The following is a 25,777-nucleotide window of genomic DNA, read 5'->3' on the forward strand; positions in this document are numbered from 1 at the left end:
GGACTGGCTGGCTTCAGGCAGGAGGGTGCAGCAGAGGTTGGCTGGAGACAGGGTAGGGGGTGCGGAGCTGGTGCGGGCAGGGCAGGGGGTGCGGGGCTGGTGCAGGAAGGGCTGGGGGTGCGGCAGGGGCTGGCTGCAGGCAAGGGGTGCAGGGCTGGCTGGAGACAGGGGCTGGTGCGGGCAGGGCAGGGAGTGCAGGGATGGAAGCAGAGCAGGGGTGTGGGGCTGGCTGGAGACGGGCTGGCTGCGGGCAGGGGGTGCAGGGCTGGTGCGGGCAGGGGGTGCAGCAGGGGCTGGCTGTGGGCAGGGAGTGCAGCCCACCCTGTATGGTGAGTGTCCTCTCCTCCTCCCTTCCCCACCAGGGTAGCAGCAGCAGCCCGGGACTCCCCTGCTTCCACTGCCCCGGCCCTTTAAATAGCCGCAGGAGCCCTGGGGAAGTGGCGGGGCTCCGGAGGCTATTTAAAGGACCAGGGTGGCAGAGGCAGCTGGAGCCCCCCCGCTACCCCAGGGCTCTAGGGGCTATTTAAAAGGGCCCAGGGCTCCCCTGCTTCTACCGCCCCTGCCCTTTAAATAGCTGTGGGAGCACTGGGGAAGCAGCAGGGCTCCAGCGGCTGTTTAAAGGGCCGCGGCAGTAGAAGCACTGGGAGCCTCGGACTTTTTAGTAGCTCCCAGAGCCATGCAGCCCTATCCCAGGGCTCCAGCAGTGGGGCTCTGGTGGCAATTTAAAGGGCCTGAGGCTCCAGTCCCTGCTGGGAGCCCCAGGCTCTTTAAATTGCCCCCTGGGAAAGCCGGGCCACCCCGGTACAGCACACCCACGGGGCTTGGGCACGGGGCCCGATTCAGGGGAATTGGTTGAATTGGTCTAAAGCCGGCCCTGCCCAGGGCCCCCTTAGCCCAGGGCCCTGCAGCCCCTAAAGCCCCTGCACTTCAGGTGGCCCTGCCTACCGGAGGCGGGGGCAGCTCCCAGAATTGCAGCCATGGGGGTGGTGCTGCACCGCGCAGAGCCACCTGCACACCCACTGCACCAAACAGGAGCTGCCCCAGGTAAGTGCTCTGCACCTCCTGCCTGCCCCAGCCCTGAGACTCCTCCCACACCCCCACTCTGAGCGCCTTCCCGCACCCTAACTCCCTCCCAGACCCAGCACCCCCACCCTGAGCGCCCTCCCACACCTTAACTTCCTCCCAGACCCTGCACCCCCAGCCCTGAGCCCCAGGTGTAAGCCAGGGGCACCTCCCCGCCACCGTACTGTACAGTATATAATGCCTTTTGTCTGCCCCAAAAAAATGTCCTTGGAACCTAACCGCCTCATTTACATTAAATCTTATGGGAAAAATGGATTCGTTTAACATCATTTCACTTAAAGTTGCATTTTTCAGGAACATAACGACAAAGTTAAGTGAGAAGTTACTGTACTGTCTTATTTCATTGCTGCAATAAATTGTTAGGAGGTATAGCAAATAGAGTTGTTAGTATATATTTTGAATTACAAATACTGAAAATGAGGATTGAGGGTTATGCTAACAACTATGAGAGGCCAAGTAGGATTCAGTGGGGAAGACTTAGGTAGCAGAGACTCAGAGAACAGGCACACTTATGAAAAAGGATATGTATCAAATTATACACGAGTAGTGGTGACACTCCGTGAATGGGTGCATAGACTTCAGTGGCACCGCTCACGGAATAAAGTGCTATTTAGCGTGGGTAAGGATATAAGGATCTGCACCTATCAGTTTAGCCTTGCTTATTTTCTTGCATATATTAGAATCTATTCAATGAAAGCATGACAGTTCTAAGTAAAATTGAATACACTTGCCCTGATGTCTGAAAGCTTGTTCAGAGGATCAAATTCTGTGCTCTCTCACACTTGTGAAATCTCACTGATGCAGTGGAGTTGCACTGGTATAACTGAGAAGGATTTAGACTTTAAAGAATGTCAGCGTCTGCAGATTTTAGTGCGTGGCTTTTGCCTTCTGTCCCAGACTGATAAGGTGGAGTGGTGAGATTTCAGAAAGTTTCAACACTAGCATGGATATAGGCATCGAGTAAGGAGCACAGTGTAATTTAGCAGTAGAGTAGAGGACTGGGGATCAGGAGATCAGGGTTCTATTTCCAGCTTTGTCACAGATTTGCTGTGAGAGCTTGAGTAAGTCACTTACCCTCTCTGTGCCTTAGTTTCTCCATTGGTAAAGCAAGGACGATGACAACACTACACCTGTCTTGCAGGGCTGTTGAGACTTAACTCAATATTATTCGTAACGTGCTTTGACATTCTCAGATGAAATGTGCTATAGAAGAGCAAATCATTTTTACTAGTATGGACAATAATGCTCAAACATACCTTTCACCGTGTAGCAGATAGCGGCCAGCAGGTTTTGGGACTTCTCAGGCTTAAATGCCAACAGTTAACCTTCACAACATCATCATGGTCTTGATGTAAAATCTTCAGATTGATGATGCTGTGAAGGAGCATAAAGAGGTGAGCAAACTCTGCTCCTTCATCTTTCTCCTTTAAGATGGTTTGGATGAATAGGTCTCTATTTTTCATTGGCTGCATCTTAAAGAAACAAGCTTTTTCAAAATGGTTTAATGATTTTGGGTGCCTCAGTTTTTGGGTGCCCAGCTTCAGACATCTTCAAGTGGCATGGTTTTCACAAAGTGTTGAGTACCGGCACTCTGAAAATCAGGCCCTTTTAAAGCATCTCAAGTTGGTACTTAGATATTAAAGCACTCAAAATTGTTAGTAACTTCTGAAAATCTTGGCCAAGATTCTCAAACTTACAGCTGTAGCCAGATCTCTCTTAAGCCTGGATTTTTACAGTAGTTGTCTCTGCCTGGAACCACACCAACTTATGCTCTCATCTCTTACAAGCCCAGGGTCAGACTGTGCCAATGGAGTAAAAGGAGAACATAGAAGGGATCAAGGCCAGGTCTTGACTCTTCCCTGTCCCTTTTGTGGTAATATGCAGCGCTGAGGATCAACAGAAAGCAGTCTCAATTCTCTTGCAAGCTCTGAGGCTGGGACAGGCCTTTGCATCTGTCTTGTATTTTCATTTGTAGCCCAAGAGAAGAAAGCTTTTAAAATTATTGCAATAATTATAATATACCAATATTCCAGTAGGTGGAAACTGAGTCCTTGTAACCTTTGAGTCCTTATTATTTAGGCTTGATTTTTAGCAACAGCCTGAAATATCCATCTTGTTGTGTAGGTATGGAAACCTGGAGACCTCAAACTGTGAAGAAGATGGGAGCCAGAATTCCTCAGAGTCCAAAACAGTGCTCAGGAAGTAAGTGTGGCTTTATGCTGTACAGCAGAACCTCAGTCAGGATTGGATATTGAGAAAGGATGTGGTCAACATAATCCTCTTTTCCTTTGAAAATACGCAGCAATCCATACTCGTTTTGATAACACAAAGCAGTAACTCTGTCATAACTCTAACAGATAATACAAACATCAAATCTCTCAGGGAGGCAGGGGAACTTTCCCAGAACAGATCAGACATGTTTCATGTGGTGGCCAGCACATTATAGTGAGAAACTAAACACATTTGTTTCCCTTGCTTTTCTTATCCACAAAAATATATGATTATTATTGATTTTATATTGTATTCTGCTAGTGCCTTGAGACCCCAAGTGGAGATGAGGGCCTGCTTGTGCCAGGCTCTGTACATGATTCTAAAGTCATTTTTAAGTTTTGATGGCATATGTTGTGTGCAAAATGGTGAAGCTATTTAAAAATATTAAATGTAAAAGAATAGTTGTCTTTCTCTTTCTAATTTCGTGTGAAATATTATTTATCTTTAAGAGTCAAGAGTAGAATGAATCTTAGGTCACAGTATTCGTACTTTGACACCTGAATGATCTACAATTTGCATCTGCAACGGCAGCATAAAATAGCTGGATGATTGTATTTGATTACCCTGAGTAAAGACCTTTGACTCAACACTGTACACTGTGTCAGTGCTGTCAACTTCCCCATAATACTGTCACAAATTCCATCAATGAGAGCATTATTAAATGTTTCTTAATTTCATTTTGCTGGTTTGTGGCATAACTGAAGAAACGTGTCCACAGCTTTCAAGTTCTTCAGTTTGTTTTGAAAACAGTAAGTCCAGCACTCCTTTCCCATCACATGCCATGCACAGCATAACCAGTGTTCCAAGCTCTTACTCTAGTATGTGTTCCTGCTAAAAGTAACATTTTAACTGATGTTGGGGTTTTAGGGAGGGGGGAGGAAGTGGGCTTTGTATTCCCTATTCCAGCATTGTCTATTCCTAAGATACAGGTAGGTGGGTTTTATAGAGTATGGCATAGTTTTTCAAAACAGCGTTATCTTCTAAAACACTGCCAACTCATCTGACATGCCAACCCCACCACAGCCCAGCTCCTTTCTCTGCTGGGTCTCTGTGCTCCTTGCAATGTCAAAGCATAGCATGCTGTGGGGCATCTTATTGAAGCTGAGCTGGAAAATCTGGACTTGAGATGGTATAAACCTCACTCAAACTGTAAGTTTGACAGTGGGATCCATACGCTGCTGCCCTTTGCTGAGTGGGTTTAACAGGGACAGAATGTGAGTTAGTGGTTAGGGACCATGCTTTGGAAATCAAGACTTCTTGCTTCTAATGCCCCGTCTTAAACTGAGGGTTTGTCTACATGTGAAATGCTACAGAACTGTAACTGTGCCTCTTCAGTGCCTCAGCGTAGACCCTACCTACACTAATGGGAGGGGTTCTCTCATCGGCATAGGAAATCCCCCTTCCCAAGAGGTGGGAGCAGAGGTGGCTCTAGCCATTTCGCCGCCCCAAGCACGGCGGCACGCCGCGGAGGGCACTGTGCCGGTCACCAGTCCCGCGGCTCTGGTGGACCTTCTGCAGATGTGCCTGCGGATTCTCCACCAGAGCCGCCTGCCGCCCTTCCGGCGACAGGCAGAACGCCCCCCGCAGCATGCCACCCCAAGCACGCGCTTGGCATGCTGGGGCCTGGAGCCACCCCGAGTGGGAGCTAGGCTGATGGAAGAATTTTTCTGTCAACCAAGTACCATCTACATGGGGATTTAGGTGGGCTTAACTATATTGCTCAGGATGTAGATTTCTGCGCCCTGGAACAACATAGCTGGATCAATCTAATTTTTTAGTGTAGACCACCCCTGATTTGCTTGGTGACCTCTCTGTCCCATCTGAAAAATACCAGTAATGAACTTACAGGAGTGTAGTGGTGCTTAATTAATGTTTGTAAAATACTATGATATCCTCAACAGAAAGCTTTACTCAGAGACGAAGTATTATCCTGTAGTAATTTTTAGTTATACACCTGTTAATCACCTTTAAATAAATGAGGTCAGAAATTAAGGGTTAACCATAGATAGGTTCAAGAGTTTGGAAGAAGAAATGTACTGGCTGTCAAGGCATTTGTACTGGGTTCAACACGGCAGCTTGAGTCTCTGTTTCCTCTCTGCTTGAGGGAAAATAGAGCTAGCTGTATTGTCCCCCCATTTTGTCATAAAGCACTCATTCAAGCACACGTGGTAGTTTTTAAATATGTCAGAAATACAGAGAAGGCAGTAAAATGTGGTGGGTAGAGAAAATGGCTGAAGGCCAAAGGGTCCTGGGCTCCAATCCAAGCTGAGCCATTGAATCCCATATGACTTTGGGCAAGCCACTTGACCTCTCTGTGTTTGGGTCATCTCAGCCATAAAACTTGAGCTAAAGCAAGATCTTGTTGCAAAACAGATGATGGATTTGAGTGGGTTTCATGGGAAAATAAACAGCTGAGGACCAAATATATCTGTGAAGTATAGGGAATATGTAGTGGTGTGGCATAGCATAGGGGTTTTGTCAGCATGAGTTTGAGATGGGGGTGTTACTCACGAGTGGTAAATTTTAAAATGTACCATTGAAAACATTGGTACCATAGGAAAAACAGATATTGAAAATGTGCTTGAAAAATATACCAACACAGAAGAAAAAAATATAAGGAAAAAATTGAAAGCAGAAAAGGGAAAGAGGCGAGAACAAAAATGGAGAAGATACTTTCACCAATGTAAATCCACAGAGGCTCCAATGTCTTTGAGGAGTCACTGCATTTTATACCTATGTAGGAGTAAAATTTGACCCTGGATGTAAATTTGAGAGAAAATGGGTGAAAATAGTGAGGTATTTCATTAATATTGTCATTCAATGTATGTGCAAAATGACAGTCAATTACATGTCAAGTGTGTGGAAGTGAAAGAGCAACAGAAGTAGCAATTAACAAAAGCATGTGTTGTGGGGGGGTTTTAAGCAGCACTGCCTTGCACACTTTATCACCTTCCTGCTATTTGCTTTTCCTGCTATACTCGTAGCTTCTTCCCTCTTGATACGTAATTAGTGCACTTTAGCACAGCCCCTGAATGCTAAATTGGTGCAAGTTGCATTGATTGCTTTATCCCTTAAATACTTCTTCTAGTGAATCGACATCCAGCACGTAACTTACACTAACATTTCCAGCACCGCTGAATTTGATCCCGAGACCTCCATGGGAGTGGTAACTTCGTACAGCATGTCTGAATATTATCCACATTCTTTTTTTTGTTATTAATTTACAAGAAGTTTCATACTAAAAATTTATAACAAAACGCATCCGGTTAATAAATCTATAAAATGTTTACATGCTTTACACAGATGTTTTATAACGACAAATTCACACTCAGTCCTCACCATTTCCCACTGCGTCCCCCTTGGCTGCTCTGGCTACTTGCCTCTAACTTTAATTATAGATTCTAGGAGGAAGTGGATAGCTTTCTGGTCATCTTGTATAACGTGGTACTGGTAACTCAGACTTTCTCTGGGCTTGCGATTCTAATTCAGATATGATTTCATAACTCATTTTTCATAGAAGAGAAAACCGATACATCTTATGCTCACATTTTTCTAAGGATGAAAGAAATAATAATAAGAATTGGTAGTGTTGGTCGCTAGAAATAAACCTGTCTCAGCATTTCTCTGTGGACAGTCTCACAGGGGATCATAGTCAACAATTTTTTTCTTTCTCATATACTTTACTAGTCTCCTATTGTGACAGTTCAGAGTTACGTCTGGGATTTTAGTACCTCATCATAAAATTTAAAACCACACTTCCACTGGTTTTGTACAAATATGCTACATAAGAGTTATGATTTTAAAAACAACTTTAGGATCAGACTTTATAAAAAAAAATGGCCTGTCTGCTCTCCAGGACTATTAAAGATCTCATGGTTTTTTGGTTTTAATAAAAATAGAGATATGCTCTGGCATTTTGTGTCATAACAACTCTGTCCCACACTGTTGTCTGTTGTGCTGGGCAAATAAGGAGTACATCAGTTCAGGATAAAAGAATACGTGAAGCAAAGCAAAATACGCATCCATATCAAGAATAGAACTAAGAGAAGAAATAAGAAAGCGTAATAAAGGTATGACAATATGATAGTATTGAATGCCTAGAAGTTTACACAATAGACCAGTTAGCTTTTTGACAACTAGGGTGTATAGTTCAGATGTGTGCCTGGGTTGTCTTGTTACCTTGTAACCAATATATAGGAAAATGCTACATTATTTTTTGCTATATTAATATTCCCAGTTCACCTCTGGTACAAAGACCCCACAGGCTACATTGGTGTTCGCTGTGGAACACTAGAAAGAAAAAGTTATATCCTTGATCTTTCATGCCCCTTTTAAGTATTCTGTGGAGCGGATCAGCCAACCCAAGCTATTTAGGGGCCCCAGGTTTATTGAAGTTGTTTAGTGTATTGGGCATAAGAAAAACAAGCTTTCAAGAGATATCCCTCGATCACAGAATAGGTACCAGAGCGGTGGTGTTAGGGTCCTGAATCAACTTCTTGGCATTGATAGAGGTTGTACTCTCTACACATCTCTGAAAAAGTTCATTTTCCGTATTAAGTTTGAATTCAGGGCTAGTTTAGTGCTGACAGACTGCTGTACTAATACCCACAACTTAGACTTATGGGCACAGTCCCAAATGTATTAAGGAGGCAACACATTAAGGAAACTGAATATTTCCCATATTTAAGATAGCAAGCATTTAGAGTTGGCCAGAGCTCATTCAGGACAGATGGAGACTAGTAAAGCCTTTGCAGTACAAAGTGTTGCATCTCCTTGTCTGGGTTGCAGATCTGTGCTTTAAATGGATACTGGAGAACATTTTACCAGTTGTCAGGGTCAAACATAGTGCTGAGATCATGTGCCTGTGGTTGACTGCTGGAGTTTTGACACTGGGAGAGCTTGGTAAGTGGCACATTATGCACTCCAGCTAAAGGGGTTTAGAATCTAGCCATCAACTTGAAAGGCTCATAGTAACGTTCGTTCATAGAAGTGGTGAATCAGTCTTCAGATTAGACTGCAGATTAGAAGTGTCTAATCTAAATTTAGAGGTTCATTTGCGATGTTTGCAGTAAAGGGGGACAAGTTTAATGTTAATAGGTTGCCAGAAAGCCACTGGTTTGGTCATATTTATTCAGTGTCCTGATACTTGCGTATGTCCACAGAGAAGTGTTGAGTCAGGCAAGGCATTTCATTGAATAATCTGATTTGGAGAGATATCAGAGGATGTTGTCTGTAAACAATATGATCTTATATTCTTACCTGTACATAGAAATGCCTTATATATTTAGCCAGTGAAATTACTATTCAAAGGGTATCAATAGACAGAGCAAACAAAATCTAATAACGGTAATAATGGAAATGTTTCACATATGTTACACAGTAAAGAAAGTGAATCACATTTGAATCCATTAATTTACACGGATGCTCTTGAGCCGAAATAGAAAAGCTAAGAGTTTCAGTAAACCCTGTCCAAAGTTATATTTCTCAAAGATACTGAAAAGAAAGCTTCTGAGTCAGAAAATCAGTCTCCTGATTGTGGTATCAGATATTTAGTAGGCATTTTTAGTTAGCTTTATTTATTTTAATTATTTGATTTTATTTTGCATCATAGTGAAACCACGTTAAGGGTGCTATGGAAAAGGAGATTGCTTGTCTCAACCAGACTAACTGAGGTTTGGGAAATATACAAGCTCGCTTTTGTAGTGCAAAGAATCAGTGAGCTTCACACTCACTGGAAGCCCCCAAACAGTTCTCTTCTGCCTTATCGCCAAGCATTACTGCTGCACCAGCATGACAGATGATTGAGGTTTGAGTCCCAAATGAACTGGAGCCACATCCAGGAAGATGCAAACAGAGAAGACTGTATCTTTCCTTCTGAAATTGATTTCAGTTTACCAGTTCGTAACATCCCCTAGGTACCTGTTAAGTGACAAGGAGCAAAAGTGAATCAAAACATCTCTAAACGCTTGGTGCCTTTGTTCACTCAGCTAATGTCGAATCCAACTCAATCTGCTTTAGCTAGAACTATAAAAGGAACTGGGAATCGGATGCAGGAAATGAATTAGGCATCAAGTTCATGTCTAACCCTTCCTTCTCCTGCTGCACAGGAGGCTTCCACAAAGCCTCTCAGTAATAATGACCACGTGACATTCTTAGAGGTTCAGCTCTAATAAAGTACTACAGTGTTCCATGTTAATTATCCAAAACACTAGAACCTTCAATACCAATGCAGCGATGTTTTGGGCTATTGTTATAGAATGCTTAGGGGTGGGGAAAGATTTATTTTTAATAAACTATTGATCCAGACCCTTTTGTGTCTTTAGAGCTTTGTGACAGAGAATTTGCCTTTTGTTACCTGTAAAGCTTATTATTTCAGCTGCTTGTAAAAGGATTTGGTGTCCTTAAAGAAACAGATACTATGGGAGGAAAATCTGTGAACCTTTGGCTGACATTTGTACAAGTTTTTCCCTGGCTCCAGGAGATGTTCCTGAGGATTTGAAAGTAGCAAACAACATGATTCCCATATTACTTAAGACAAGGTAAAACTGAGACAGTATGGTTGGGTTAACTTCATTTGTGAGGGAAATCTTGGAAATCATGTGAAACGGGAATGATGGGACTGGCCCTTGCAAAGCACAGTTCCGCTGTTGGTGTGTAGCATGGATTTAGGAAAGGGGAGGTCATAGGAACAAAAGCTTCCTGTCTGGCTGACTGATTCAGTAAGAAACAAGTCAGCCATCTTATATAACCCCTTTTGCAAATATACTTGGTGCTGCGCAGAGCTGAAAGCATAGCTTATGTTGATAAAAATTTCTCATCCTGGGGATAATAGTGGTGGACTTGGCAGAATTTTTAACCTCAACAAGCCACTAAGATCCCCAAACTCTTTCTTTAGTACCAGTTGGGGTAAGAAAAATGCTGTGTGGCTACCTTCGCAGAGAGAAGTCCTCAAAATTCCCACCTGGACCTCTGCATCAGCACTTGCTCCGTCAAGGCCCCACGTCATAGCTATCCTTCCAGTCAAGGAAGATTGGGCAGAGCTCATCTTGTAGCTTATCAATGCCATTCCAGAATGAACTGATGGAGTTGCAGTTAAGAGATATGAGTGACTCTCTCCCTCTGTTTTTCCATGTGTTTCCTGTCCTCCTAGCTCTGCTTGCTCGGTGTAACAGATTCTTTGGGGCCTCTGCAATAACTTCATAGCATGTCACAGCGTTGGGATATTGCATTGCCTTTTTTGGGGGGGCATAATGTGAGGTGATGAGTGGTGTCCTGTGGACCCATTTTGAAAGGTGACAAAACTACAGCTCTCTTCCCACCCAGCAATGGGCTGAGTGAGGGATTTAAAATTTTAGGGACAAGGTTCATACCAGTGGAGCAAGGAGAACCTCTAGACTAGTGAATAACAGCTTGAAAGCATTACTGAACAGAGCCCATATTGTGTGGCTCTCAAGACAGGAATTTAAAATCTAACCTTCTGTGGCAGCCCACAAAATATGCAGTACAGTATAGCAGGGGTTCTCAACCTTTTTCTTTCTGAGCCCCCCTGACATAACATAAAAACTCCATGGGCCACCTGTGCCACAGTAAATGGTTTTCTGCATATAAAAGCCAGGGCCAGCATTAGGGGGTAGCAAGCAGGACAATTGGCAGGGGCCCCACACCACAGGGCCCCTGCGAAGCTAAGTTGCTCAGGCTACTGCTTCAGCCCCAGGTGGTGGGACTCAGGGCCCTGGGCTTCATTCCCGGGCAGTGGGACTTCGGCTTTCTGTCCTGGGCCTCAGCAAGTCTAACACTGGTCCTGCTTGGCAGACCCCCTCAAACCTGCCCAGGGCCCCCCATGGGGCCCCGGACCCTTGGTTGAGAACCACTGCAGTATACAGTGTGAAGACAGACAAAGATTTATGGCTTGCAACCCCCCCATGAAGAATGGATTCTATGATGTTGCTTTCCTGTCTGAGATCTTGGAAGTCTCACATTCCTATCTGTTTCTTGGCCTATCAAGTACAGGGAGTTTCTTCCCAGGGACATCAAACATAAAGCTGCTACAAGATTTGGGCACTTGTCCAGCTTTTCTTCAGAATGCTTCCCTCCCTAATGTACTGATTGTTTAATCAGCCGATAGGAGGTCAGTGGGATATAGCCCCTGTCTGCACAATGTACTTTTTTTTCTTTTCTCCTCTTGACTGAAATTATTTTGCTGGCAAAATCAGTGTCTGTAACTGCTGTGAACTTTTCAACTCCACTCCAAGAGATTGGGCTTGTGTTAAACTCTGTTTACTTTTCAGTGTATGAAAGTGCCCATCGTCAATGGCACTAAATATAAAAAAAGTGTTGAACAGTATTAGCACTAAAAAAAAAAAAAAAAAAAAAACCTTCTCAGAGCTATAAATGAGCTCTCACTTGCAACTCATCTCCAAATGGGCAGAAGCCTTGATGAAAGGTCAACTTACCCTGGCCCCTGAATTCAACAGACCAGTTGTTTATTGTAAAAGTGGGTTAAGCCACTGGTACTTCCAAAACAGCAAGACATCTCTTTAAAATGCAGTATAGACATTGAAATAAAAGTAATTTTTAAACTAACTTCTGACTGAGGAATGAATAAGCTTGTTTAATGAAAAATATTAATAGTGAAATGGAAGATCCCAGGCTGTTCAGAAGAATAAAGCTGATAACCACAAAGAGCTTAGATCCTGAAGTCCTTACTCGGTTGTTAATCAAAGGGATTGTTGACTGAGTAAAGATGGCAGGATTTGGCCCCAAGCAGGGGCGGCTCCAGGCATCAGCATGCCAAGCACGTGCTTGGGGCAGCAAGCTGCAGGGGGGCGCTCTGCCGGTTGCCGCAAGGGCGGCAGGCAGGCTGCCTTTGGCGGCTTGCCTGCAGAGGGTCCGCTGGTCCCGCGGCTTTGGTGGACCTCCCGCAAGCGTGCCTGTGGAGGGTTCGCTGGTTCTGCGGCTGCGGGAGGTCCGCCCAAGCTGCCAAAGGCAGCCTGCCTGTCGTGCTTGGAGCAGCAAAATGCCTAGAGCCGCCCCTGGCCCCAAGTGAACCACCTGAGTTGTACGGTCTTTGTTTTGAGTTTGTAATGAAGCCCCAAGCCAAGGGAGTTTTGCATGTTTTCATTCTTGGTTGTTAATGTTTTGTGCAGCTCGGTTCTTGTAATTCTAGAGTTAGCCCTGCTGGCTGCTCTAACCAAGTAATATTACTGTCAGCTTTCAAAGCACTCTTTCTGACCAGAAAAGCAGATTGGTTGCCATATTATAGAAGAGAATGAAGAAACATTAGTTGAAAATACGGAAACGTTTGTAAAATAGCAAGTCAGCATAGTCTTAAAAACATATTGGCTATATAGGGAAAGAACATGGAGTATGGGTAGAACATAGAACAGAAGGTGATAGACAACCCAAATGCTAAAGCTTTTGAGGTTTTATTTTGCATGCTTAGTTGAAGCCTATCCAAACAATCTGCATTTCTTGTGCCTGCTAAACTGAAAGAGAAACTTTGCAAAAACAATTTGGTTTGTATTTTGGGTGAAGGTCGTGCATGTTTGGAGCAGGGATGTTTTCTATTATTATCTGAAACATTTCACCCGGGCCTGATGGTACCTTGTTTGATAGAGATACTGGATTAGATAGGCGGGTTTTGGGGCTGCTAAAAATAATGGATCTGATTTGCCACTGTCTTGCATCTTTGGGGAGTGACTGAGCATCTCTTTACAATGGTGTATATAACACCACTGTAGTCAATGGTAAAAATCTGTGTAAATGAGATTACAATAAAACTCATGTGCAATAAAGCTTGTGAGCAAAAATGGCGCCAAATCAGAACTGTGTTCACTAACAGTAGTGGTAATATATTACACTTATTCTATACCCTCTTTACACAGGTATGCATGACAAGTGGATTTTTTTATATACCATATATAATCAATCAATCTTTTCCAATGTACTTCTTTTCAGTGCAATAGCCTCAATCTTGAGAGCCTGGCTTGACCAATGCTCTGAAGACTTCCGAGAGCCACCCAATTACCCTTGTTTGCAGAAATTGCTGGATTACCTTAAACGGATCATGCCAGGCTCTGACCCGGAGAGAAGGGCACAAAACCTCTTGGAGCAGCTTCAGAAGCAAGAAGTGAAAAATGAGAGTAAGTTACATTTTTGCACGGCTGTTACTGCCTAATCTCCCAGACTATCCTGAAGAACCTGAATTTTCAGGGTAAATTTTATGGGGTGTATGATTTTGATCTCATTTACAGTGATGTAGATCAAGAGTGACTCCACTGAAGTCAGTGAGGTTTACAATGGATGTAGAATCAGGCCCTCTGGACTTTTGCTTAGCTCTTTGCTTATTGAATCCCACAGAGATTGTAGCTACCATAGGGATGAAATACAAACATGAAGTGTAGAATATGTCTAGTAATTCTGATCGAAATTTGGGGAACTCCAGTGTTTCTAAGAACTCTGCCAGTGCACAGAAGTTGCTGCAATGGCGATATAGTTAATTGCAATTGCATTTTCTGTCGTCAGAGTAAAACCACAGCTGCTCTTTAATTAGTTTTCTCATTAAATTAATTAATTAAAATCCCATCAAATGTTACTATGCTGTGACCAAATGCAGCTTCAGTCACAAATCTATTTGTCACGAAAGCTTCTTTTCCCAGTTACCACCATGTCAAAGGAAATGCCTGTGGCTGTTTTTTCCTATTTGAGTGACAAGCTGCTGACATCCAAGGACAGAGGAAAATGTTACTTTACCAGGTCAAAGATCCACTGAAACAATAGTGAGCTGTAGTAACACACAAATGCTATGTAGTGTCAAACTTGGCACATAGTCCGTACCCCAGTTAGAAAGTTTCCTGTAACATAATTAGCATAGCTAGAAAGTTACCGGAATTTGTGCAATGTGAGAACCGGATTCAGTGTCCATCTTTGACAGATGAATGAAAGGAAATGATACATGGAATAAGAAGGAAGAAGGCAAACAACAAAAAAGTAGCATTTCATCTCACAAACATTACCTGCCGGATGTTCCAGAATTGAGGAATTATTGCATAATCAGACACAAAGCCAAATGAATTTATGCATTTAAATCTGTATAAAAAGGCCTATTGCATAAAATCCAAATGTTTTCCTCGTAAGAAAAAAGCAAGTCTACAATGTTGCTAATATGCGTCTAATGATGTTCTTTCCTGGATTTGGTTCTAGCAGGCCAAACAATGAAAGTCCAAAGGCCCTATTTTTTAGATCCAACTGTTGTCCAAAAGGAGCAGAAGTTCCCAGGCACTCAGCTTCTGCACTAATTTCCTGAAGTAACACTTGAAAAGGTTCCTGCTTGAGTCACAGGCACTTCACTTGAATGAGAATAAAATTACTTGAATGCTGCAAGGATAAAAGCAGTTAATAAAAATTAACAAGTTATTCTGAGGGTCTGAGAGAGCTGCTTATAGTGATGACTCATTTTATTTCATGTCCATTCTACATCTGCTCACCTTATACAACACTGAAACAATAATTTGTTTTGAAGTTCAGATTTGAATACACAGTAATAATCATTGTTATAATTTAATGCTATACATTGACATGAACTTTACAAATATAGACCCGGATCTGACAATCTGATTGATATGGGCAGACCTCTATGGGGCTTTGCACAGGTCCACCCTTTGTGGATTAAACTGCCGGATTGTGGCCATAGAAACTACATGTTCTCTGCCCCAAAGAGCTTGCAACTTAAAAATATAAAACCACGCAAGCACAGGAGAGCAGTTCAGGAGCAGGAATGTATGGAGATTACTAGTGATGTCAGGAAGAGAATAGCAGGTTTGAGAGATGGGTGTTAAAGAAGGATTTGAAGGCGGAGAGTGTTCTTCGCAGATGGGGACTGGAAGGCTGCTTCAGGTGTAAGGACAACGTGACAGAAGGTTTGAAAATGGGAGTGGGAAAAGAAGATAAAGGGGGCTATAAAGGAAAAGACTGGAGGGTCAGGAAGGTATGTAAAGGAAATGAGAAAAGAGTTGAAGACAAGATTATTTAAGATCTTGCAGGTGTCATGGAGTTGCATTTGATAATCTAGGATGCAAAAAGGCAGCAAGGGGCAGTGTGCTCAAAAAAAAAAAGAGGAAAGAGGTGATTTTTCATAAACTGTTATGAAAATTTGGGCTGTCAATTAATCGCAGTTAACTCACATGATTGACTTAAAAGATTAATCACAATTTATCACAGTTTTAATTGCACTATTAAACAATAGAATACCAATTGTAATGTATTAAATATTTTTAATGTTTTTCCACGTATTCAAATGTATTGATTTCAATTACAACACAGTATACAAAGTAGACAGTGCTCACTTTATTTTTTAATAGAAATATTTGCACTGTAAAAATGGCAAACAAAAGTAACAGTATTTTTCAGCTCACCTCATCAAGTACTGTAGTGCAATCTCTTTATCATGAAAGATCTACTTATAAATGTAGATTTTTTCTTTGTTACATAAGTGCACTCAAAACCAAAACAATCTAAAACTTTAGAGCCTACAAATCCACTCAGTCCTACTTCTTGTGCAGCCAATCGCTAAGACAAACAAGTTTGTTTACATTTACGGGCGTTAATGCTGCCTGCTTCTTATTTACAGTGTCACCTGAAAGTGAGAACAGACGTTCGCATGGCACTTTTGTAGCTGTCATTGCAAGGTCTTTACGTGCCAGATATGCTAAACGTTCGTATGGTCTTTCATGTTTTGGCCACCTTCCGGAGGACATGCATCCATGCTGATGATGCTCATTAAAAAAAAAATGCATTAATTACATTTGTGACTGAACTCCTTGGGGGAGAATTGTATGTCTCCTACTCTGTGTTTTACCTGCATCCTGCCATATATTTCATGTTATAGCAGTCTCGGTAGTCATGATGACCCAGCACATGTTTGTTTTAAGAACGCTTTCACTGCAGATTTGACAAAACGCAAAGAAGGTACCAGTGTGAGATTTCTAAAGATAGCTACAGCACTTGACCCAAGGTTTAAGAATCTGAAGTGCCTTCAAAAATATGAGCGGGACAAGGTGTAGAGCATGTTTTCAGAAGTCTTAAAAGAGCAACATTCTGATGCAGAAACTACAGAACCCGAACCACCAAAAAAGAAAATCAACCTACTGGTGGCATCTGACTCAGATGATGAAAGTGAACATTAGTCAGTCCGCACTACTTTGGGTCATTTTTGAGCAGAACCTATCATCAGTATAGACACATGTCCTCTGTTACGGTGGTTGAAGCGTGAAGGGACATATGAATCTTTAGTGCATCTGACATGTAAATCTCTTGTGATGCAGGCTACAACAGTGCCGTGTAAACGCTTGTTCTCACTTTCAGGTGATACTGTAAACAAGAAGCAGGCAGCATTATCTCCTGCAAATGTAACCAGAGTTGTTTGTCTGAGTGATTGGCTGAACAAGAAGTAGGACTGAGTGGACTTGTAGGCTCTAAAATTTTACATTGTGTTATTTTTGAATGCAACTGTTTTTTGTACATAATTCTACATTTATAAGTAGATCTTTCGTGATAAAGAGATTGCACTACTGTACTTGTTAGGTGAATTGAAAAATACTATTTCTTCTGTTTTTATAGTGCAAATATTTGTAATAAAAATCAAGTGAGCACTGTACACTTTGTATTCTGTGTTGTAAGTGAAATCAATATATTTAAAAATGTAGAAAACATCCAAAACTATTTAAATGGTATTCTGTTATTAACAGTGCAATTAATCACGATAATATTTTTAATCGCTTGACAACCCTAATGAAAATCCATTTCCATGTGCTTATTTTTATAAAATATCTGCAGATAAGGCTGCAGAGGACACTTCCACAGACCTCCTTTAGCTCTGTCAATAAATTGGTGTATCTGGATTCCTGTCTCTGCCTTCCAATAGTTCTAATTTGTTACAGTAGAGGCTTGTGCTAATGACTGGGAGACCCAGTGTGAGCTACTAGAGTTTGCAAGGTAGTGAACAAAGAGAAAACAAACATTTTGGGGGAAAAGGAAGATCCATCACGTAATGTCCTTTGTTATTTTGACATTTGCTTAGTTTTAATTTGATATGAAATACTTCAGAGATACTCTGAAATGTAGTGTATAGTTTGTCAAGTCTTAATAATCGAGACTTCATTACAACAGCTTTGCTGTTAAATCTTTGTTGAGAGATGGGAGAGTCCACGAATTTTTGTATTTTTTTTTTGGACTGGATCTCCTCTTCCTGCAGTAAACTCCATGGGATGGGGACTTAGGGAGAATGAAATATCTTCATGGATCCTTTAGGTGTGATCCTCCCTAAACCTTGAGTGGTGGGGAAAGTTTTCCCTGATGGACTAAACCATGGTTTTCCCCCCAAACCTGGAGAGTCCTCTAGGATCTTTGTGCATCTTGGGGGAGCTACAGGCTGTCAGAGCCATCTGCATTGAGTCCCTGTGCCTCTGCACCAGCTCTATTTCCCCACTCCCAAGTAATGCTGCTCCTATGGAGTCTGTAAAGGAGGGTCTTGCCATGGAGACTCAGCATCAACTTTGCAGAGCAGGGCCGCCCAGAGGATTCAGGGGGCCTGGGGTCTTCAGTGGTGGGGGGCCCCCACTTCGGCGGTAATTCAGTGGCGGGGGGGTCCTTCCGCTCTGGGACCCGCCACCAAAGTGCCCTGAAAACCCACGGCAGGGACCCCCCACCGCCGAATTACCACAGAAGACCCAGCACTTCGGCGGCGGGTCCCACTTTGGCGGTAATTCAGTGCGGGGGGTCCTTCCACCCCGGAGCGGAAGGACTCCCACCGCCGAAGACCCGGAGCAGAAGAAGCTCCGGGGGCTCGAGCCCCACGAGAGTTTTCTGGGCCCCGTGGAGTGAGTGAAGGACCCCGCTCCGGAGCCCCTGAAATACTCTCGTGGAGGCCCCTGCGGGGCCCAGAGCCTGGGGCAAATTGCCCCACTTGCCCCCCCTCTGGGCGGCCTTGTTGCAGAGCAGGGAGGGGAACCATATTGGGTTACTCTCTCTTCTCCCCAGCTTGAGCCACGCCAGGACTCCTATAGCGCCCCTGGAAGGAGAGTGTGCCACCAAGGAAATGTCTAACCCCCACTCCTCCATACAGGAGAGTCTAAATCTGAATGCAAAAGGTCCCCTATGCACTGAATGTGGGACACTATCTGGCCCTTTGATAGTTTGATTTTTTTAGGTTATAAAGCATACTGACTATCGAAGGGTGGATTAAAGAGGTTCTGCTATAGGAGGGAGAAATTTTTATACCTATAAGTCTTGTCTGAGCTGGTTGTAAATTCTTCAGAGGAAGGACTTTCTTCCATCATGTGTCTCACTACAATGCCTAGCACAATAGAGCCCTGACATCAGTTGGGATCTGTAGGCTCCACTATAATACAGATAAATAATGGTAATAATAAACAATGGCGTTAATGTACTGTTTAGCATGTGTATTTTACTAAGTAATATTATATTTTCTGTCCTGGACAGATGGGTTCCATAGCACCTTCACTTTCAGCTTTGATGAGGAAGAGGAAATGGAAGCTGGAGGACCAGAAGAGTTCTCTTTTTTCCCAGAAGACCTTGTGGCAGAGCAATTAACATACATGGATGCAGTAAGTACTGTGTACATTTAGGGGGAAAAGCTACTGGGAAAAATGCTAGGATACTTAGTGTTGTTATTTTAATCTTTCTTTTAACTCATGTTAACCAATACAAATCTAGTGTTTCAAAAAGCTGTTAGCCTTATTAGGGCAGCAACGCAAAACTCTCTTAGGTTATCTGATTCTATTTCAGCCAGTTGGATTGTTTCATTCAGCCAAGGGTTTTTAAAATTGTGTATGTGTGTGTGAATATATATTGCTAGTTCATGGCCTTTTTGTAAAGATCAAGGAAAGCACAGTATATGTTTAATATCTGATACTGGTTGTGACTATATCTCACTCTTACATAGACATCTATAACTACTATGCTCATACTAGTCTGTTCTTGTGGATAGTATTGGCAGAGGTGAAAGTAAGCTCGTACGGGCCAGTACGGAGGACCGGTAAGAAAAGGAGACTGAGGGAGGGAGAGAGAAGCCTGCTCCCTGAATAAGAATAGTTTAAACTCGGCTGTTCCCTGATGGTTCAGCCCCCAGGGCTAGGTTTCTGGCATCCTTGTTAATTTCACTCACAGTAGCTGAGGGGAGGGGTCGAGGGGAGGGTGTGTTTGACCATGGCAAGGGCAGTCCTTTTCTGCCCCCGGGATGAGGAGATCTCTCCAATACTAATATACACAACAAATACAAGCATTTGGCTGCACAGCTTAAATCCAGAGCTAATAAAAGCAGGTGGAAGGGGAAAACTCACTGTCGCATTGGTTTCTCAGCTCCTCCCTCCCCCTCCTCCAGCCAGGCTGCAGACAAGGTTTGCATTCCTCCCTCCCCTTCCCCCAGCAGGGGTTCTCCTCTAAGCTCTAGCTTGCAATAGGGACACTGGCTGAGATGCCTGCTCTGCTGCCTGCAAAAGAACAGTTTAAACTCAGCTGTTCCCTGTGCAGTTCAGTGCCCAGAGTTAGGAGCCGTTTCTGGCATCCTTGTTAATTTCACTCCCAGTTGTTGTTGGGTGTGTGTGTGACCATGGCAGGGGCAGTTCTCTTCTGCCCCCGGGATGAGGGGATCTCTTAAACACAATCGAAATCAGGAACCATTTCCAAGGTCAAATCTATCCCATTCCCTTCCCAGCAGAGGATCATGGTTGTGATGTCCAAACTGCTTGCAGATCCTCTTTGAAATGTTACTGTTTTAAAAAAACAACACAAAAAACATGGAGAACATGGTGGAAAGATGTGTCATGGTGATTAGGATTTATTTTGGGCAAAGCAATTTTGCTAAAGCAACTAAAGAGTCAAAGGGAAAGCAAATAGCCCCCATAGACAAAACCACAAAGGGATTGGAGGGGAAAACTGAATATTCAGGGAAATTATTGTGCCTCCATTGAAAGAAATAGTGGTTTTCATTCCAATCCACCCTCTTTATATATTGATTTAAACACCTGAAATGTCCTTAGGACATCGGGTGCAATCTCAGATCTCTTTTTGTTTTGTCCTGCCTGCAGAGTGCAGAGGCTGAAATTGACAAAACTTTCTCTAAATATCTTGTATATTTCATGAAGGCTATTCCAGTTGTCCTTCATTCACCCCTGACTTCCCCTCCCCCTGGCTCCCTCCCTGGCTGGCTGTGGTTTTTCCTTGGTTACTTACTCCTTGGCAGACCCAGCCCCGCGGCACCTGCTGGCTCTCTGCAGGCAGCAGCCCACAGGGGCCGGTTGCTGTGGTCGCTGCTGGTCGGTGGCAGGCTGCAGCTGCATTGTTTGTGACACATTCATACACATACACATACATACAGTCAGAGGTGAAAGTAAGCTGGTCCGGTCCAGCATACCAGCAAGAGTTAGTGCACCGTGTTGGACCACATCAATTTCCACGGTGGGGATTGAAAGGGCTCTGGGCTGCCCATGGCTGCGGGCAGCCCAGAACCCTTTAAATCCCAGCCATTGCTCCAGTGGCTGGGCTGGGGCCAGGATTTAAAGGGCTTCGGGCTTCCCTCAGCGGCAGGAGCTCTGGGCCCTTTAAGTCCCTGCCCCAGCCCCGCAAAGCTCGGGGTTCCCCCTGGCAGCTAGAGCCCTGGGCCCTTTAATTTGCCCCTGAGGGCTCCCAGCCACCTCTGCAGCTGGGAGCCCCTGGTTGATTTAAAGGCCCTGAGTCTCCCAGCCACAGCTGGTTCCCCAGGGCCTTTAAATCTTGAGAGGCCACGCCTCTTTCGGATGAGGTCACACCCCCTCAGGACTCCGGCAGTACCGGTAAGTCCTGTAAGTTACTTTCACCCCTGAGTATTGGTATCTTTTGATATGCAGATAAAGGAGTGTGTGTGTGTGTGTGTGTACATAAATAGATATACTCATACTGTATATGTTATATGTGTATACACAAGACACGGTTCCCCCCCCCTTTAGCTTTTTGCCAGCCAGGGGGGAAAACATTTAACCCCTACCCCCAAACACACACACACGATCATTCAGTGAACCAAAGAAAAAAGGCTGGTCAGTCAGCATGAGGGTGGGGAGGAACCCTGCTGAACGTGGCAGTGGTACAGCACCCCCTGGAAGACGACATCCAGGGTGATTGCCCAGCTTCCCCTCCCTGAGAACCAGCCCTGTGCAGCCGTCCAGTAGCTCAAACAAGCTAAATGTTCTAAGTGCTTTTTAGCTGACCATGATACATTTCCTTTTTGTCCTCAAGCATATATGGAGCAGAGTAAATTTTCATATAAGAGAAAATGAGCATTTATCTGTTAATACACTCTCAGTTTTAGATCCAGCATGCTGTAAAAAGATGTATTTCTGCAAACTAACAATAGGAATCTCAGAGAGCCCTGTTGATTTACAAACCTCTTTCTTGTTCTAGAAGCTCTTTAAGAAAGTGGTGCCCCACCACTGCTTGGGGTGCATCTGGTCTCGGAGGGATAAGAAAGAAAACAAACACTTGGCGCCCACCATCAGAGCCACCATTTCTCAGTTCAACGCAGTTACCAAATGTGTCGTCAGCACCATCCTGAAGGGCAAGGACCTCAAAACACAGCAGAGGGCCAAGATAATTGAGAAATGGATTCATATTGCACATGTAAAGCATTCATTCTGTCCTGTTTCAGTTAATGGTTGTTTGGGAGGTGGGGGGTCATGTGCTTTGTCCACGGGTTATTTTTCACACTGACTCCCTTGGTGGCCTTGGGCAAGATCCTGCATTTCCCCATCCTGAAAATGGGGTTGTTAATGCTGCCTCATCACAGCGTTGTGGGTGTTAATGAGTGGATGATGCATGTGCTTCGAAGGTAGGAAGTGCTGTGTCAGTGCTATTATTATGGTGAGAGAGGTTTGCAAAGTCAAACAATTCATGTTCCCTAGGAAAGAAAAATGACTAATCTTCTTGATGGAAGTGGAATTCTGTCGAGGTCCTCTTAAAGTTAGATGCATTAGGCCATATTTCTCAAGGAAAGTGTAACAGGAATGTAATAAGGTCATTGATGGTGCCCACAGAACCCCACATAGACTGGGTGATTGCATCTACAGCCCATTTGCTCGCTCAGGTATACGTTTTGCTTACACACAGTCAAACATTAATGAGTGCAGAGGATGCTGCTCATTTTTGTATGTCCCCCTGTTGCATCTTTATTTGAAAGTTTGTCCCATCTGTTGTTTTGAGAGAGGAGTTCTCCAATATCTTGTAATCTTTCTGCCCTTTTACTCCTCTTCACCCCTTTTATAAAAGGCCTCCACACTGCTGATGACCTACACCATAATCCAGGGCAGGCAGGGTCTGGATGAAGCTCCCTCTAGAGCCTCGATCAGTCAGAGGGGGTCAATGGAAAGTGATAGGTATTCTCCCTTTGACGGACTCAGCGCAATGATTCTGCAGTGTTCTTTCTTAGTCCTTGATGCCATGAGGGTGGGGAGTAGGGGTGAGAAACCAAGCTCAATTCCAAGTGAGGGCCTTCCCACATGGTAGCACTCTGTGTTATTAATAGACTAATGGACCCCCAAGGCCTAAATTTATTAATACTTATTTCTCAGTTATCCAGGAATTATTGCATCTTTCTTGACGCTTCATGACTTCTGAGTAAACTGTGTGAGATGATTCAGGGACAATTTTTAAATATCATATGAATGGCCATACTGGATCAGAACAATGGTCTGTCTAGCCCAGTATCCTGTCTCTGACAGTAGCCAGTAGCAGAACTTCAGGGGAAGTGTTCAAAACAGGGCAGTTGGAGTCATCCAACCCTGTCTTCTCATCCCAGCTTCTGGCAGTCAGAGGTTTAGGGTTGTCCTGAACATGGGGTTGCATCTCTGACCATCTTGGCTAATAGCCACTGATGGACCTATTTTCCATGAATTTATCCAGTTCTTTTTTCAACCCACTTGTAGTTTTCGCTATCACAACATCCTGTGGCAATGACTTCCACAGTTTAACTGTGTGTTTTGTGGAAAAAGTACTTTTGCTTGTTTGTATTAAACCTGCTACCTGTTAATTTCATCAGGTAACCCCTGTTTTTTGTATTGTGTGAAAGGGTAAATAACACTTCTGTATTCACTTTTTCTATACCGTTCATCATTTTATAGACCTATATCATATCCCCTCCTCCATCATCACTTTTCTAATCTGAACTGCCCTAATCTTTTTAGTCTCTCCTTATATGGAAGTCATTGCTTGCCATTCTCTGAACCTTTTCTAGTTCCACTGTATCCTTTTATGAGATGTGCCAAGCAGAACTGGACACAACATTCAAGGAGTGGGCAAAGAAATATGAGTAAAACAGTAAAAGGTGCTTCCTGTGCCCTTTGCTTTAATCCCAGTTTGTGTTTCTCCTGTTCCAAATGGGAAACTGGGCTTTTGAGCAAATGGAAACTATTTTGAAGGAATCAAATGCAAGTGAGAGTTTATGTTTCAGCTACCAGAAATACAAAATCTCTTAGAAATGATTCACCTTCGTCTTCAACAGGTAATTGTAATTTCTTTCCTTCTTCCTTTCCCCATTTATAAATCCCATAAAACTAGAATTTAAAACATGAGATCACCAAACTAGATATTTTCTTACTTAAACACAACGTATTTCAAAGTAAAGCAAATGGTAAGACTTAGGTAAATGATCAGACGCAAAATTTATAATTTTGGGGAAAAGCAGAAAAATTAAGTTATTGCTCATAGTATTGTTGTTTTGAATAACCCTTGACACTGCAGTATATTTGCTTACGGACTCATTTACTTTGTCCATTGGGCATGATCCCTTGTTTGTAGTTACAGATTTACTCAAAAGACCAGAAGAAATGTAAGGAAAGGCTGTCTGGTTCAAGAGGCCTGCCCTTTCTTTGCTTCGCTTCATCTTAATCCTATTTCCCTGCTTTTTCTCCATACCCCAGGTGTCTCTAGAACTCCTTTTTACTCTTTGTTTCAATTGCTTTCCCTAGTAATTGATTCCATATGTTTCTCATTTGTTTGCATGATATCATTTTGTCTGAGTTCCTTCAGCAACCCTGGCTTCCTAATTTTTTAGATTGTATCTTCTATTTGTTGGATGCTTCATGAACTGTGCTCGTGAGGGCTGGGCTGCTGGCACTGAGATAGTTTTGTTTGAATGCTTCAGTGTTCCTTTAAAAATAAATCTAACGCACATTAAAGAATCATGGATTCTTGCAAAGAGATACAAAATAAGCAATACTTAAAAAATCAGGACAAATATTGAGTTTTCCAGTCTTAATTTGTTTTAGTGCCTCTAGAAGCAAAATTGTTAATATTGGCACCTAGACAGGTGGGAATGGATGGCTCAGGGAACTCTGCTGGCTGACTCTAGGCATATTGCTTAAACTTTCTGTTGCCCAGTTTCCCGACCTGTAAATGGGGCTAATGATCACTCCTTTGTAAAGCACTTTCTGAGCTTGACTGATGAAAAGGGCACATAAGGATTAGGTGGTATTATAGGAAGTAGTCTTTCACCTCTACATTAGCAGTTCTAATTCAGCCTAAATCAGTAGGTGATCAACTTCTGTTATCATCTGATGGTTCTTTGATGGCCAGTGTGAAATGGCTTAGATGGTGTCAGTCTTGTTTTCTGGTACACAGGTGTCAATCACAAAAACCATCATCCAAGGTATTAATGGACACCCTTGTTTGGGAGTTAAGAGGTGAAGGATTGAATGGAGATTAAGCAATCTTCTCATTCCTAGGGGTGATCCCTCAAGGACAGGGAATGCATATTGAGAGGGTAGTAGGAGTGGCAGGGGAAGTCTGGACTGTCACTGCCCACATGGTATCTGATCTTTGACCTTCAGCCTCCAAGACTATCAATCTAGCATCTTTCACCAGTCCTAAATTCACACACAAAATTAAATACTGCAGCCCTAGTTGAACCCATGAAGAATGTGTGTGCACACTCAGTCAAGTAATTGCATGGGCAGAATGGCTAGCTACACATACAGTTCCCCACTTCTAAATAGAATTGCTTATTTTGCATGCACAAATGAATGTTTTGCATATGTAGGTGCCTGTGCTTGAGAATCTGCCCATTAAACTGGAATTAGTCACTATAAAAATGACTCTATAAATAAGGCAGTGTGGGGTTCCATGTTTGTCTGTCAATGACTTCATAGCCAATTTGATACGTTTAAAAGTCAAGTTATGTTTTTTCTAACTGCCAGCCCTTCAAACTCCATCTTGGATCTAAAATTACTGAGCAAGAATGACCAATTTTCTACATCAAATACTTTCTTTCAAAATAAAAAAGGAATCACTAATTGCCTGTTAACCTTAATTTTAAAAAGGACTTTTATTTTTGAGTATTTCAGGTACAGGAAAGCTTCTGATTATTTTATGTTTTTGTCTC

At 43.1% G+C, this 25,777-nt stretch overlaps 1 protein-coding gene across 6 annotated transcripts in view; it reads left to right on the forward strand.

The window, feature by feature from the left end:
- Window positions 1-25,777, forward strand: part of RGL1 (ral guanine nucleotide dissociation stimulator like 1) — a 410,246-nt gene that overhangs the window by 109,277 nt on the left and 275,192 nt on the right. For all 6 annotated transcript variants that reach the window (XR_007775373.1, XR_007775376.1, XR_007775374.1 and 3 more), the window contains 4 exons: window positions 3,208-3,285; window positions 13,312-13,496; window positions 18,853-18,977; window positions 21,808-22,023. Coding sequence is in view for 1 of the 6 variants with exons in the window: in XM_050961415.1 (XP_050817372.1) it covers window positions 3,208-3,285; window positions 13,312-13,496; window positions 18,853-18,977; window positions 21,808-22,023 (604 nt within the window). In the remaining 5 variants the exon portion in view is untranslated. The remainder of the gene's footprint in view (window positions 1-3,207; window positions 3,286-13,311; window positions 13,497-18,852; window positions 18,978-21,807; window positions 22,024-25,777) is intronic.

The sequence above is a fragment of the Gopherus flavomarginatus genome, chromosome 7 (assembly GCF_025201925.1).
Source record: "Gopherus flavomarginatus isolate rGopFla2 chromosome 7, rGopFla2.mat.asm, whole genome shotgun sequence".
In the NCBI taxonomy this organism is placed as follows: Eukaryota; Metazoa; Chordata; order Testudines; family Testudinidae; genus Gopherus; species Gopherus flavomarginatus.